Raw genomic sequence first — 15,547 nt, 5'->3', positions numbered from 1 at the left:
CATTACTACTATTACGTTTATAATTTTAAATTCTAAAACAAAAGTCTTTTCAAGTTTAAAGTGTATTTACTTTTTTTTTTAATGAAAAGACGGCAAAGCCAAAAAAGAAGGAAAAAATCCACAAAATTAAACCAACATTTCGAAACATGTAAGCATCAGAAATATCATCAAAAAAAAGTCTTTGAAGTTCTCTTGCGAAAATCTCATTTTATGTAAATCAAAAGAGTTCTTTGTTGATTTAAATTAACTAATCAATTAGTTGATCTATTTTCTTCACGCAAGGATGATTGATCTAGACTTGTCAATTCATGGTGTTGAGGTCACAAATAAATCCAATAAAGGTAAGAATATTTCCATTAATATTGTAGTTCTCTGTCTGTTACCATATCGACCAAAATCTTTGAGTCGTATCCACAACGATATACATGTCTCATATATTCAACATAGGGTGTGTCACAAGAATCAATTTTATGAGCATGATTGTTTAAACAAGTATCATTGTTATCTCTGACAATGTTACCACACTCCAAAATATTAGTCAGGCTTTTATATGCATGTCACAGTTGAAAGTATGCTTTTATGATTGTCATTGTTCGTCCTTTTTGGAGGCACTTTCACCCCCATGAAAGTATCAAATCACGAGGGCATTCAATCACATGTATTCACTCACACCTATCAATCTATATTGCCATCTTAAGAATCACTTGAGTTGGATTAAATGGGTGATGGAAGCCCTCTTCAAATATAATTTTCTTCTTCCATGTCCACAAGTGGCAACATGCTACCATAATAGTGGTTTCACACTCATTCTTGTGGGCTCTCATCATCTTTTTGTCTATATTGTCGAAGATCCAATCGTGCAATTCAAAGAAAAATGGTAATGTACTTAGAAGCCATTAACTTGATCCAAATATGGGTTGCTTGCATTCAATCCTTAGAGTATGCATGATTGTTTCTTCTTCATTTCCACAAGTTGGGCAATGAGGGAAATTCCATTATACCATATATGTGCTCTTGTGATAGTTCGTTAGGAGAAGTTCATGAGCTGCAATCCACATGGAAGTTTGCATTCTATGAGACTCATTCCCACTCCACAAACTCTTCCAATCCCCCTCAATATGTTGATTTATCTCCCGTTGAAGATTATAAGTGATGTGAACTGTAAAGTGACGAGTGTTGGTGCCACCCCAACCAATGGAATCAGGGTCACCAGTTTCCTGGGAGCTGGGAACTAATTCACAATGGTATGGGGCAAATGAGTGTTGAGAAAGTTGATGTCTCAATTGTCTGACTTTGTTCGAGCATCCTTCACAATCAGATTCGTGTCAACAAACTATCGAGTAGCAAAATTTATGAGAGAGTGATTGTCATATATCCACTTATCACCAGGTTTATTGATTATGTTCTACAACATTTTCCTCGGAAAGGCTTCATTCATTTTTATATTACTATTATTATAAAATTAAAATGAAATGTGCATTGTTAGTGTATATTACTTTTATACTGACATTCACAGTGTGTTTGGAAGAGGAGAAATAGAAGCGAGAGAGAAGGGAACGAGAGAAATAGCGAAGAAACACGGAACTTCTTTCGTTTGGTTCAGCGCAGAAAATGAAGAGAGTGATTAAAAACGCGTGGGACCTACTCAAATTTGAGTCTCCCCATTTATGCGAAGAAAGTGGAAGAGAAAGCACTACTTTTTTGCTATTCCAACTTTGTCCCTGTCTTCAACAAGTGTATTGCTCTGTTTGAGAACTTTGCTCTACCAAAACACAGATCTCAGTAAGAAATAATAGAGAAGGAAGTGACCCTGGTGAATGATCATGCGGTGGTGGCGATTACTTTGTGAAAAAACAATCGACTCCCAATATTTTTTGAGTGAAATTTATATGATTAAAAACAATACAAATTAAAAACCATGCGGTGGTGTTGGATAAATGAAGGGAAGGTCTTCGTGGTAGGGAGGGTGGAATGAGATGTAGTGGGTGGGTTGGGTGTCTTGATGATGGAGGCTTTTGATTTTTTTTTTCTTCTTCCTTTTTTCTTAACTAATAAGTTGTTGCGTTGGTCTAATAAATTAAATGTTTGATTTATCAAATTAATTAATTAATAAATGAAATAATTAAATTAACGATTAATTAATCTAATATTAGTTAAATTAATCTAATTATTTAAACTGCTCAATAATTAAATCAAGTATTCTTCGAAAAAAATAAAAATCAAATCAAGTAATTAAATTAATTAAATCATGTTTATGTAAAAGATTTCTTAGCTCAAGGGTATTTTTGTACTTTTCAATATAATCAACATTTCTCTCTTTTCTATTTCTCTTCTCTTTCTCTTATACCAAACAATCCATCAAATCTACTCTATTTCTCACATATTTCTCTCTTTTCATACTCTCTCTCACCAATTTCTCTCTTTCCAATTTCTCTTCTCAACCAAACACATCCTCAATAAGAATGCAACATTTGACATAGTATAATTTATAATAAAATAAATTTCATATGTAAACTTTAGCCACTGTTAGTGCAGGAATACAATCCAACCATATGTGCCAACCAACTTTTCTTACTTACACTCACTTCTATTTGAACAAGAAAGATATTGTCAGCATGTTTTAGTCACCCAAGCACTTCGATTTATCATGTAAGTGTTAAATAATTGTAGTTGCTCCCTAATCAACTATGTAAAGGTTGACAAGTTCTTATATAGCATACAAAGTGACGCGAAAAGGAATTAAACGTGAAAAACCCGCTTGTAGAAATATTTTCCTTATCATGGAATTTTTTTTTGCAAAGGAATGTTTTTTGGTGGTGGCCCGAACCTTGCATATATTATGTATTATCCACCAACTGAGTTAATCTTACGAGGACAAAAAAGGAATGTAACTAGTCATGACATTTGGGAAAGAATTACACAAAACTTTTCACTTCAAACCAAATGATTGATGCATAGTGTAAAAATTGTATGCCGAAAACACATAAATTAAATACTCCCTCCGATCACATTTATAAGCAAAATACCACTTTTTAGGTTCATTGAATATCTAGTGTATTTGGTCTACAATATATATCAAATACATTAGGTATTCAATGAATCTAAAAAATAGTTTTTTTTGCTTATAAACATGACCGGAGGGAGTGAATAATTAGACAATTAAACCAAATGATTAATTAATTGATAATGTAAATTATTTTACACCAAGACATATCTCACTTTCTAGTCATCTTCTTTCCTCTTACTTTCTTTCCCCCTCACTTTCGTTTCCAACCCAAATAAAGCATTATCTTTTTCACATTTAAAAGGAAATATAAAGCAAAAAATAAAAAAGATTGATTGATAATTTGATAGTGTAACTTCAGGTCACCTTGTTTATTACCAACCGTAAGGATCACCATACTGCCATACTTGGGAAACTTTTACCCTCGTTGCCTCAAATTAGGACATCCATTTATATTGTGTAAAATATAATCAGTTTCAAAGCATGGTGCTAAATATCACGACAAAAGTTTTCGCGAAGGACTAGCAAATTTCAGCTAACCGATTAAGTAAAATCTGTTGGCCGTAAAACACGATGGGTGAATGACACGAATGAGGTGCCACATTATCAATTATTCCATTGCAATGCTTTCGTGAGCTTAGTTTTTCGTGACTAATTTCATTTCCGTTGGAAGAAAAAAAAACATAAACAAGGCAGAAGGGAGGTAAAGAGGCAAAAACTGGAAGGCTTAACTATAGCAATATATAAGTATATTGATCAAAATATTATCTGCAATATACAACACTAGAGGAGACCTTATGAACCCTGCATCTCACCTTACTTATACAAACCGAATTGACCTGTTAAAGCACATGAAAAATCAACAAGAGTTTGTGATGAGTGCCAATTTCGGTGTGGGCTAGTTTGACTTCTTCAAAAATACAAGTGTTGTGACAAATTTTTTGAAGCAACTGCTATCAGCATCAACATCAACAAACAAACCAGCTTGTCAATCGCGCAGAACATAATTAAAAAAAATAAAAAGCTACTTCGTTATACCCTCATCTGCAGCTAGGACAATAATTTTGTTGGTAAATATATTATGCGGATAATAGTATCTCAAGTAAAAAATGAGTTGATGGTTTCAATTGCGTATTCTATCACCATAATAGGAAAATAACTGATATATTAGCAATGATGAAGGGAGACAGGAAGTAATTACTAGTAAGATAGGAACTTAGAGAAGAATGTTGGTTCTTTAAAGAACAAGGAAAGAAAAGAAAAAAGGGGAAAGAGGTGCTTCACCTGCTAACTAATGTCTTTGCGATGCTTCTTGCATTCTCTAAAAGTTGAAAGCTTTTTGCATAGTCGTCGTCGTCATCATCATCATCTAATATTGTAGCTTTTAAGTTTGAATAGAATTCTTTATATGCTCTACCAAATTCTTGATGCGGACAGTGGTGTAATTCTTGCTCTTGATCAATAACAGGTTCATCCAACAACTTTTTTCCTGATCTACCATGTATTCTGCTGTTTACTAGTGCTTCTAATTTGGAAGCCATGACAATAGCTCGGCTAATGCAATGTGATGGTAACTGAAATCATGATGTTTACAATAAATCTTAAATGAGATTCAATATATTAGAAAATTCAACAGTTATATCATTAGTGAGTTGAGACATCAGTTGTAAAACCCAGATATCGAGACAATCACGAAACTTCTTTGCCATAATGTTTGTTTGTGATGAATGAAGTAGCTCTAAGAGAGAAATCAACTCCGACAAAATCAACCAATTGCTTTAGGAGCAATGCAAAGTACTACCTCCGTCCCATAATAATTGTCTTTTTCACAGAGAAATTTGTCTCAAATGTAATATTTTTTGGAAGAAGAGCGTCAGTATTAATTATTTTAATTCAATTTCACTCGAAAATTGGTATCGTGTGCGTCACTTCCAAATCATTAGACTTCACTATGCATTTATGACAATAGTTAATAACCAATAGGAAACAAGGTTAATTTTGTAAGATTGTTATACTAATCTATTCATTTATCAATTTTCTCAAGCAATATGAAAAAACTTTAAAACGACTCTTATTATGAATCAGAGGAAGTAATATATAATGATGTGAATTTACCTGTGCAAGCTGGGCAACCTTAAAACCAAAACTTCTCTCAGAAACACCAGGTACGAGTTTATATAGATAAGTGACATCTTCATGATCATTGGAGTTTTTACTCGCATCATCGTGTGAGGTCAGATGTGACATGTGATATGCTGCTACAGAGCCTGGAAATTCAGTTTCCAGGCTAGCAATCTTTGGATAATGAGTGACAAATAGGACCAAGCTTTTCTTCTGCTTCAGAAGATAATGTAATGTCGCATAAGCAATTGCCATGCCATCATGCGTACTTGTACCTCTCCCAAGCTCATCAAGTATAACCAGTGAACGTTCTGTACATCTATGAAGTATGTGTGAAGTCTCGCTCAATTCTTCTAGGAAGGTGCTTCTCCCTTGCTGAATACTGTCAGAAGCGCCCATCCGGGTGTAAATCCCGTCCAGGACATGCAGTTTTGCTGATGATGCTGGTACAAAGGAACCAACCTAGAAAGATCGGGGAATGTTTCAATAAAGCGACAGCCGTAAGGGACACGGTTGTCGAATAAAACCAGTCAGTTAAATATTATGGAGGTGGAAATAGTTCGTTAATTTAGTTTGGGAAATAATTTGGAAGAAAAAACTAACTCAATTTCAAGACATTCGAAGCATAAGAAACCTTTCCCAGAAAAAATAATTCCCTTCAGACTAAGCATAAATGTAGCAGACAGTGCATTGATCCTACCTGAGCCATGAGAGCGATCAGAGATACTTGGCGAACATAGCAACTTTTACCCCCCATATTGGGTCCAGTGACAATCTGACAGTACTCTCTATCGGCGTGCATGCTTGTATCATTTGGAACAAAATTATTCTGTAAGGTAGTCTCCAAAACCTGGTGAGAAATGACTTACGATAGTGAGCCTTTTGTTACCAATCAGTGAGAAAATTGAATCAACTCAGTCGGAGTCAATACATACAAAATTTCAAACCATTAAATACATACTGGATGTCTACCAGAACAAATTTGCATCTGAACAGGCTCATGATCATCTACAAAAACAGGGCGGACATAACCCTGTCACAGAAAACTATGTTACAAAATGGGACAAATATTTGGAGGCACTTAAAAATCCTTCAAGAACAAACCTTATTTCTTGAAAGAATGGCAAGCGAATGCAGGCAATCTAAAGCAGCTAGTGCTTGAACAGAAGCTTGGAACTCAGCATAGTGTTTACTGAAGTCCCTCAGAAAGTTATCCCATGCAGCTCGGCAGGCAACAGTAAGCTTCTCTTTCGCTAATGATAACTCATCCAATGCTGTCACTACTTCAGGAGGGTGATACCGAATTGTTTTCTTTGTGCTATTTACTTTAACCCAATTTAAAGGCACTTTTACATCAGTTGATAACTGCAGCCAAAATGAATAACAATTATAACTTATTCACAACCAATCATTAATTCAATGTAAGCATGGGTTTGAACTCAATTGTTAAATTAGAGTTCCTGACTGGTGAACAAGAAACAAATAATTGGAATTAAGTTTTAAGTTCACTGTAAAAAGGAAAACAAAATTGAGACACTTGGTAGTAACTTAATATTTAGAAGCAGTCAAACAATCAAGAAACAAACGGATATTGACAACAGACAATAAACATTTACCATTCATCCTTATTCCCCTTTTTGAGGGGTAAAGGTGGGGCATGGGAAAGATAAGTATGACCATACTTTCCCTTAAAACCAATCCTTACAATTTATAATTTGCAATCATTTGGAGCATTAAAAAATATCATACAGCAATACAGCATGCATGCAATCTGAGCAGATGTTTCAGATCAAATAGAAAAGTAAATGCCAATAAGGCGACAACTAAAATATGAGCAGCAATGCAAAAAGAACTGGAATAGTAGAAGGCGCTTTGTAACCATCTTTCTAGCATCTATAATGTCGTACTGAAAAACTTAGGTGCCTCGGTCAAACTACCTCTATCAAGTGAGTTACACCAGAAACACACATATATTCCAATTTCCGCATTCCGAGCCGTTTGCGGTACAAGTCAATCAAAGAATCTAAATGTTCCACTGCCATCTGAAAAGCCTTTCGAGCTGTATTTACCTATTCATAGTAATATTATTTTCAACATAGATCAGAAATAAAACGAAGAATAAAATGAAGCCCAAAAAGAAGCCAATTATAAGATGTAATTTTTTCACACAGGATACACAGACAAACCTCTGGAAATTGCTCCTCAGTTGCAATGATCATATTTGTCCAATCTCCTTGGCAAGCAGAGTCTTCATTTAGAGATGGCAACATTTTTGCAGCATTACCAATAACACTTGTAGAGGATGCAGTTGAAATTAACTTCTTTAACAAATCAGAGCGCAATTTATTATTGTTATTATTATCACCCTCTCCTATGTTAAGTTGCTGAAGCCGTTTTCCAGCAGATAAAATAGCTTGAACAATGGCAATAAACTGTGAAAAGACAGCATGATTGAAGCAATCAATAGCTAGAAGCTTTAAGGTCAATTAAAAAATATCTAAGTGGAATTATACCAATCAAATATGATATATCAAGAATCTGAATGACTATAACTGTTCAGAAATAGCAATACTCTTAACCATTGCTTCACACTGCATTGAAACTCTAGCGAAATGTGAACAGATATCACTAGATAGGACCGTTGATTAAATAATTTAAGTTACATAATATAGTGAAATACATTAACATCCAACAAAAAACTATTTCTCACCTCAGATGGGGTAGCAGTGCGATGGAAAATTCTTGTAATCCCACGCTGTATATCAGGTGCCCGGCCCAGGGATGTCAAAACCAATGAAAGTATGTGCGCTAACTCGGGCAGCACAATTGCTACATCAAAATCTTCCTCAAAGCGTCCAAGATTCTTCATACCATTACAAGTTCCCATGGACTCTGCGATTTCAGATACAGCATTAAGACGAGCAGCAATCAAGGTTTGATCACACAATGGGTGTGATACCTGTATCATGCACATGAATAACAATTAAACAGAGAACTTTTTCGGCTGGTTTAGGGAAGATAATCAAGAATTTAACACTCAGTGATGGTATATCAGGAATGGAAGCATCCCGTACCCAATGTTTAAGAAGCCTGGAACCAAATATAGTAAGAGTGTGATTCATAACTTGCAGCAAGGAACCACTCGCAGATCCATCACTGTTATTTTGTAAAACCTGAAAACATAGGAAATATCCGTTAGCTGCAAGAATATGCAAGACAATTTGGTATGAGGAAAAGCAGATTAATACTAGTGTATACAAACAAGACCACGGATCAATTATAATAGGTTTTAAAAAAATAAAATAGCATATAATGATCTTATGACCCATATAAAAGAATAGAGGTATGCATGTTGTTGCCACGGGTCAGCAAGAAGCCAACATTACTGTATTTATAAACTACAATTACTTTCGTATTCTATAAGACCTGATACCTGAACCCAAGGAAAAAAAAGGGGAGATTTATACATGCTGTAGTCACCAGCCAACAAGAACTCGCGATATTTAATTACTATACTTTAATTGTTCTATATGAATCTACAAGAACTAATACCCAAACCAGAAAAGAAAAGGGTAGTTTAAATGTATGATTAGATTGATCAATAGTGAAATTTATCCATGTTCCACGTCAATGTCAAAATGAATACGTTGGTCCAAGTCATGTTAACAGGTTTAGTAATTAGTGGAGACTCTTGTCATACTGAGTAAATTCACAGGATATTTACGCTTATCTTAGTTATGACCACCTTTCTGATGATCTTTAGATAAAACTCTTTGCGGTTTATTTCATCACAAAATGATCGTGTGAACCATTTCCATCCACTACACATGTGATAGTTACAATTTTCACACTTTCAAACAAAACAAAAAAATGAAACATCCAGCATGGAGGTGTATAGTATGATTCTCTTTAATTTTTTTTTTTTTTTTTAAGTATGCTTTGCCTTTACTAACCACTCTCAAGAAACAAAAGTGCAGCTTATAATTACCTCCAGTTGTTGAAGTGTATTAGCTGAGAGAGTCATTTCTGTATTGCTTACGAAGGGCCTCAAAGCACCTGAGCACAGAATTCTTTCAAAACCGAATCCCTTCAAATGGCGAATAGTTAAGGCCAAAGCTTCGACAGCCAACTCAGGCAGGTTCATCACCTCCTTTATAAAACAGTAGAGATAGAACAAAGTATGTTATTAATAGAAATTGCGACAAAAATAAATGTATATCTATAATCTGTAAAGCAAAAGAAAATTGTAGTCGTATGATTTCTTGGGAACAAAAATTTACCTAGTAAAGCTTAACTAGAAAGGAGAAGAATTTCAAAATTTAGCATTTGATTACATTATCATAAACTAAAATCCACTACAACAATAACAGCATCCAATCCTTTTTGGAGTTGATACATGGATCAACTGACTTGTCAATTAACAGCATCCAATCCTTTTTGGAGTTGATACATGGATCAAGAGACTTGTCAATTAAGTTTGAGATAGATCATTTACCTCTAAATCTCTCAATGGTTTGGCATAATATTCTTTGGTCTGTCTCTACCTCTGACTAATGGAATATCATACTATCATCCATCTAGTCAACCATCCATGCCGATTACATACCAAGGTTTTTACAGGTTTTCGTAACACATGCTCAAATCACTTGAGATGAGACTCACCATCTCCTCTACAATGGGAGCTACCCTTGCTTTTTCTCTAATGATTTAATTTCTAATCATGTCTTATGTAACCACTTATCCATTTTAACATTGTCATCTTTGCAGGCATGTTTTTACCACCTAACATTAAGTCTCATACAGAATTGTGTGTTTAATAGTAGCGTTGTAAAAAAATTCTTTAAGCTTGAGTGATGATTGAATAGTACAAGCATGGTTGCCAAGATCACGCGATAACTTGAGATAGCACGTGATGACGTGATCTCATGCGTCTATCTTCCTACGACGTGGCGGCACAGTAGAGAACTCGCCGGATATGGCGGCACAGCCGGTACAACGAAGAAGACCGTGAAAGCACAGCAACAACACTCTTCTCTTGTGCCGGTGGCGAAGGTTTTTAGACCCAATTTGTGGTGCAATTTTCATGACCCCGGGATATTGACCCGAATGCAAGCAGATATGCAGCACAAAAGAGGGAAACGCTGAACGGTAACCTTTTTTTGTGGGACTCGTGCATTTTAATAGAGTAATAGTAAGTAATAACTTCCCAACTTGGGAACTTCTCCTATCATTTTCTAGCAATAAATCCTTTACGGGTTCAATGCTTCTGGATTCCAATTTCTTCTGTAAACCCTTTACGACTCTGCACCACTACTCATCTCAAGCACTTCTTTCTAATCTCAATTTCTTTCTGCCTTTCACATTCTTCTTGATAGACTTATTGCTTTTCGATTTTGATCATGTCTTTAAGCATATTCCTATCTCTATATTATTGCTATATTGTTTTCAGATGCTGGTGATTACTCTATTAAAGTGAATTGGATGATTTGATGGGATCATACGATCCGTGTTATGATCCCACAATTTACGACTTTCCTATACCCAAACAATCTTAGGTGGGATCTCGAGTTCGACAACCATGAGTACAATTCGCATCTGAAACATTCCTCCATTTTATCCATCTAGCTTGGATCATATTCTTATGGGTCACGTCTCCCTTTGTATCATTTTCACTTTGTATGATAGACCCAGGTTATTTAAACACAAGATTATGGTATTATAGGTTATCTGATGTTCACCTCTAAGTTATAATTTCTGTGTCTGTTGCTAAATGTGTATTCCATATTCTGTTTTCCTCCGACTTTGGCGGAAGTAAAACAGATTTTGACTCATATATAAACTATAAGGCACTGTAATAACAAATTCCAATTACCTGCTTTATAAGCATAAGACAGATTTTCCTTCAAAAAAAAAAAAAAAGCACAAGACAGATTTTGACAGGTAGAAAAATGCATATTCAAAATAGAAAAATAATAATGATTTTAAGACTTTTTAAAGCTTGCTAAATATCGGTAGATGGTACCTTCACTACCATCTGCTGACTTCCAAGCTCAGTCAATTCATTGTTTTGCATTGAATCTGGACTGTCAGCATGCATGTTCTCATACAATGTCATAACTTCAGCAAAAGCGCCTCCGTTGGTGAAGCAATCTCGTGAGGCACGCTCCACACGAGCATTTGAGGAGGGTCCAGCAAAAGCCAGTAATAACTAATAATAGATCAAATCACACAATTGGATCTTAGGGTTAGAAAATCAGCTTGAGCTTTTGATCACTGTAAGTAAACCATCAAGTGTTTACGAGAACATGCCCGCAGGTAGGGATTATTACATGATTTGACATGAGCATAAATTTTGTCTTCTAATATTAATTAAAATGAACAGAATATCTTACGGATTAAGACATGAGCTTTCCAAGCATTAAATAATTTCAACAGTATTTAAATAGATATGTATTGAATTATAAGAATTTAAATAGACATGTATTGAATTACAAGAAAAATGAGATGGAAAAATCATGTTGTGAGGACAAATATGCAGTGCATAAATGGTAAGAATAGATACTGAAATTGGTAATCTAAAATACATGGGATATCGTGTTGGTTCTTCAATGATTTCAGACAACAAGTTGATTAGTTTAATATTTAAAATCTAAATGGATCTTAATACATCAGCTTAGTCCTAAGCTTATGCTTATTTATACTATGAAGGATTAAAATTGATGTTCACAATTATTGGAGGACCAATTTAAGTATTAGATCAAAGTTTGGATTAATTCGTACCTACTATAATGAAAACACCCCTGCATTAAATTGTGTTCATAAGCTGTTCCAATCAAAGCATCCATTTCAATTTTCTAGCAATTTTGTCCTCTTTTCATATAGTTCGAAATTCCATCTATTGTATTCAAATGTGAATCTAAATCAGAATGTTACACCAACTATTTGAAAGATAAAATTTTACATTGTATCAGCATTTACCAATCTAATGTAGAATTTCACACCAACTATCAGGGATTTGTATGTATCACCATCTTCCAATTTTAACATTTGATAATCATAATGTTTTATTATACACTCCTTTTATAAGAAATCTTACAATTTGGGATTTAAGCTTTAACTCAACCCCAAAAGTTAGCTGACTTAGCTCGAGAGGTGAGGAAAGATTGGTCAAGCCTTATAAGGACTAAAATGATCATATGCCCATATCTTGTCAATATGGGATCTTAACACGTCTCACACTCAGGACTGAACATCTGAATTGTGGAAAATTGTCAGTGGCCCAACAACAAAGATTATTATCAATGAACATCCTTGTCTGTGAATATTTTTTCTTTTCCATCAATCGGAAAGGAAAAAAAAAGAAATACTTTCTCAAAAAAAAAAAAAAATACAGTTATCTGAATGAGTACATTTTTAAAGATCATTCGCCAAGAAGTAATGTTAACATACAGTATATTTGACCACAGTCCTCTAAATTGTCTCCTCTTACAATAAGCAAACCCTAAATTAAGGCCTTAAAATAACCTGGACTGTAAATCCAATCTTACATGGCCTACGTATATCGTATGATAGATACATCATCGTCTCCTCTTACAATAAGCAAACCCTAAATTAAGGCCGTAAAATAACCTGGACTGTAAATCCAATCTTACATGGCCTACGTATATCGTATGATAGATACACCATCAATTGCAGAATCAAGCATCAACATTCCAACCATCACAATTGTTACAACTATATTCTAGCAAGTAGCAACTATGGTCTTAAGTTCTATTAATAACACAATGAAACAACTATACAATTCTTGAATGTGTGGACGAAAATAAAAATGTTTGATCACTTGTTAGATAAGTAACACCTTGGCAGATAAAAAAAACTACCTTCTCAGTTTGTTTTGAAAGAGGGTCTCCAAGAAGCAACTCAGCAGGAGACAAGCTAACAGCAACAGCCTCAAGTTCACTCCTCAAAAAATTATCATCAAACTCTCCATAAACAACATCTCCCGTCGATATCTCCACACCAACAATCCCAATCCTCACATCAAAACCACCTTCCACACCATAATTCAATTTTTTCTCTCCCAAAATACTCTTCTCCACAACACACAACAAATAATTATTCACGGTCCCACACTCATCTTCCCCTCCCCCCATATCATGCGCCGCCTCAAGCGTGGCCTTCGTATACAACCCTGACAAACCTCGACAAAATGGACCGGCCCGATTCAAACCATGGGACTTAATAGCAGCAGTCTCAGTCTGCTTAACAACACCAACTTTATACCCTGCACTGACAAGCCTCCTCACATGGACATTTAATCGAAAAGTTGGTATGCTAGCAGTTAAAAAGTTATGATCCATGTGAGCATAAATACCCAGAACCCTAGCAGCATTCTCAGCATCTTCGCCGAAAAATCGATACTTGTAACCAACTTCAATCATTAAAAGAACATCAGGGTATTTAGCTTTGAGTTCCACTACCTGATGCTCTAAAGGAGTGAACTTTACAGGTTTGGAAGATGAAGGAGGTTGTGGGGTTGGATTAGAAGGTTCTAGAAGCTTCTGGAGGAAGCGTTGGTGGAGAGAGGGAGTGGGTGAAGAGAGTTTGGGTTGTTTGTTAGGGGATGCTGTGAGTTGAGAGATTAAGCGACGTTTGGCTGGTGAGAAATGGACGGTGGTGGTGATTTTGGGAGAGGAAGATGGTGGCGGTGGCGGTGCTGGTGGTGGGTCGGTGGTTGATGAAGGGGTTTTGAGTTTTGGGGCGAAGAAACGGGAAATTACTTGTTGCTTTTGCTTACCCATGTTGGTGGCGGGGGCGGTGGTTGTGGTGGTGGTCGGGGTTACTCCGGTCGTGGTGGGTTTGTGAAGTTACGAAGTTTTGGCGCGCTTCGATTTTTGTCGGAAACGTGTTCGAAGAAATGCGTGGGTAAAGCTGATGGAGTACTTTTTTGAGGAAGGGTAAAGCACTTTTGTATAGTTCCCACTTTTTCGAGTATAATTGATTTTCCTCACCAATTGATTCTCCTTTGAAATTAAAATTCGTAACTTTTTATTTTAGACCTCAAAAAAAAAATCATTTTAAACTTGATTTTTATGAATTAATGGATACTAATAAGGTTAAATTCATATACAAAATGATATATTAGTCACTACAAAAAAAAAAGAGATATATTAGTAATAAATAATATTGTACATACTCCTTAGAAAAAATATTGTACATAATGTTTAGTTAATTAGATTGGTCTGATAAGCATAAAATACTTTTTTTATGGCATGTGGTTTAACCTTTTTAGCTAAATAATCTTAAAAAACTTAAGCATTCTCGATCTAAAAAATCGATCAAGCAAAAAGATGTTACGTGTATGTGATGAACATACAAGACCCTCCAAACATTAACTTAGACCCGGTCCATAGTTTGTTCAACTATGGGTTTTGAGCGGATCCTCCCTCGCAAGGATGATATGATGGTGATAACAGTACAATGTCAAACTTCAACATGCAATGGGTTATGGTTGACCTAGGGAGCCCAAGATAGGAAGCATTTGAATGTGAAGTTCCCCCCCTAAGCAATTACAACCATTTTGAGAATATGTAATCGTCTTTTATTTAGGAACAAGTACATGTTATGGCTCGTATAACTCTCAAAACCACCTTTAGTGAAGGCTACAATGCAAAAAATTTAAGTGTTTGTTGTCTAATGATTGAAACTTCATCATAAAATAACATCACAGGTCATCCTACACTAAACTGTCTTAAAGCGTCACTCTCCAAAATGTAGTTAACTAATAAATACCAATGGGATAACGGGAAGGTCGAAGACCTGAAAGGGATCAAGAAGCGACTAAACATTGTTATAAAGATGAAGAATAAGAAAGCAATATGCAAGGAAAGCTCCACCCTACGTCGAAGATTCTTCTAAATTTAAAGAATGGGCGAGCAGCAACAACGTCTCTAACTTGAACAATAAATCTGAAGATGTCTAAATGGACGGAGTCACACGAGACAAATATTTGTCATCAATACATAAAAAAAAACAAGACAAATATTTAATTTAAACCAGAAAATAAAATCCCTTTAAAATCGCATAAGTTAATATCGACAATATGAATAACCCATACTCAAATTTTTTTAGTGTCATTAAAAAAAATATTTTAGTAACATAACAAGCTAGAGTCACTTGAGCGGGCTCGGGGCCTGTATTAAGGTGTTTTGTTTGTAACATGAAAATTGCTTTTCTCCCAACAAAAAACACTCACTCCTATACTAACCGACCAAAATACCATCCATGTGAGTTAACTCACGTTCGGTATAACGCGTTAACTCACATTGAGTTATAACATGCATGAGAACAAACGTGAGTTAACTATGCTGGTTTATAATCGACATGAGTTAACTCATGTTGGGTTATAACCTACACCCTCCG

At 35.2% G+C, this 15,547-nt stretch overlaps 1 protein-coding gene across 3 annotated transcripts; it reads right to left on the bottom strand.

The window, feature by feature from the left end:
- Positions 1-3,723: 3,723 nt before the first annotated feature.
- MSH3 (homolog of DNA mismatch repair protein MSH3) lies at positions 3,724-14,066 on the bottom strand. Of its 3 annotated transcripts, none has more exons than XM_085739971.1 (13): positions 13,006-14,066; positions 11,148-11,333; positions 9,114-9,275; positions 8,200-8,298; positions 7,836-8,084; positions 7,312-7,557; positions 7,063-7,194; positions 6,230-6,490; positions 6,087-6,158; positions 5,826-5,975; positions 5,120-5,587; positions 4,289-4,578; positions 3,724-4,048 (listed from the first exon to the last, which is right to left on the bottom strand). In XM_085739971.1, exons 1-13 carry the CDS (start codon positions 13,924-13,926, stop codon positions 4,045-4,047), a joined length of 3,240 nt encoding a protein of 1,079 aa, XP_085596097.1. In that variant the 5' UTR covers positions 13,927-14,066; the 3' UTR covers positions 3,724-4,044. The 3 variants fall into 3 exon arrangements, with proteins under 3 accessions (XP_085596097.1, XP_085596095.1, XP_085596096.1); XM_085739969.1 differs by having other exon boundaries at positions 3,724-3,954; XM_085739970.1 differs by having other exon boundaries at positions 3,724-3,843.
- Between the last annotated feature and the right edge of the window lie 1,481 nt (positions 14,067-15,547).

The sequence above is a fragment of the Medicago sativa genome, chromosome 1 (genome assembly GCF_051527215.1).
Source record: "Medicago sativa cultivar Bolivia chromosome 1, Bolivia_mono, whole genome shotgun sequence".
In the NCBI taxonomy this organism is placed as follows: Eukaryota; Viridiplantae; Streptophyta; class Magnoliopsida; order Fabales; family Fabaceae; genus Medicago; species Medicago sativa.
This window is presented reverse-complemented; position numbering and strand designations above follow the sequence as displayed.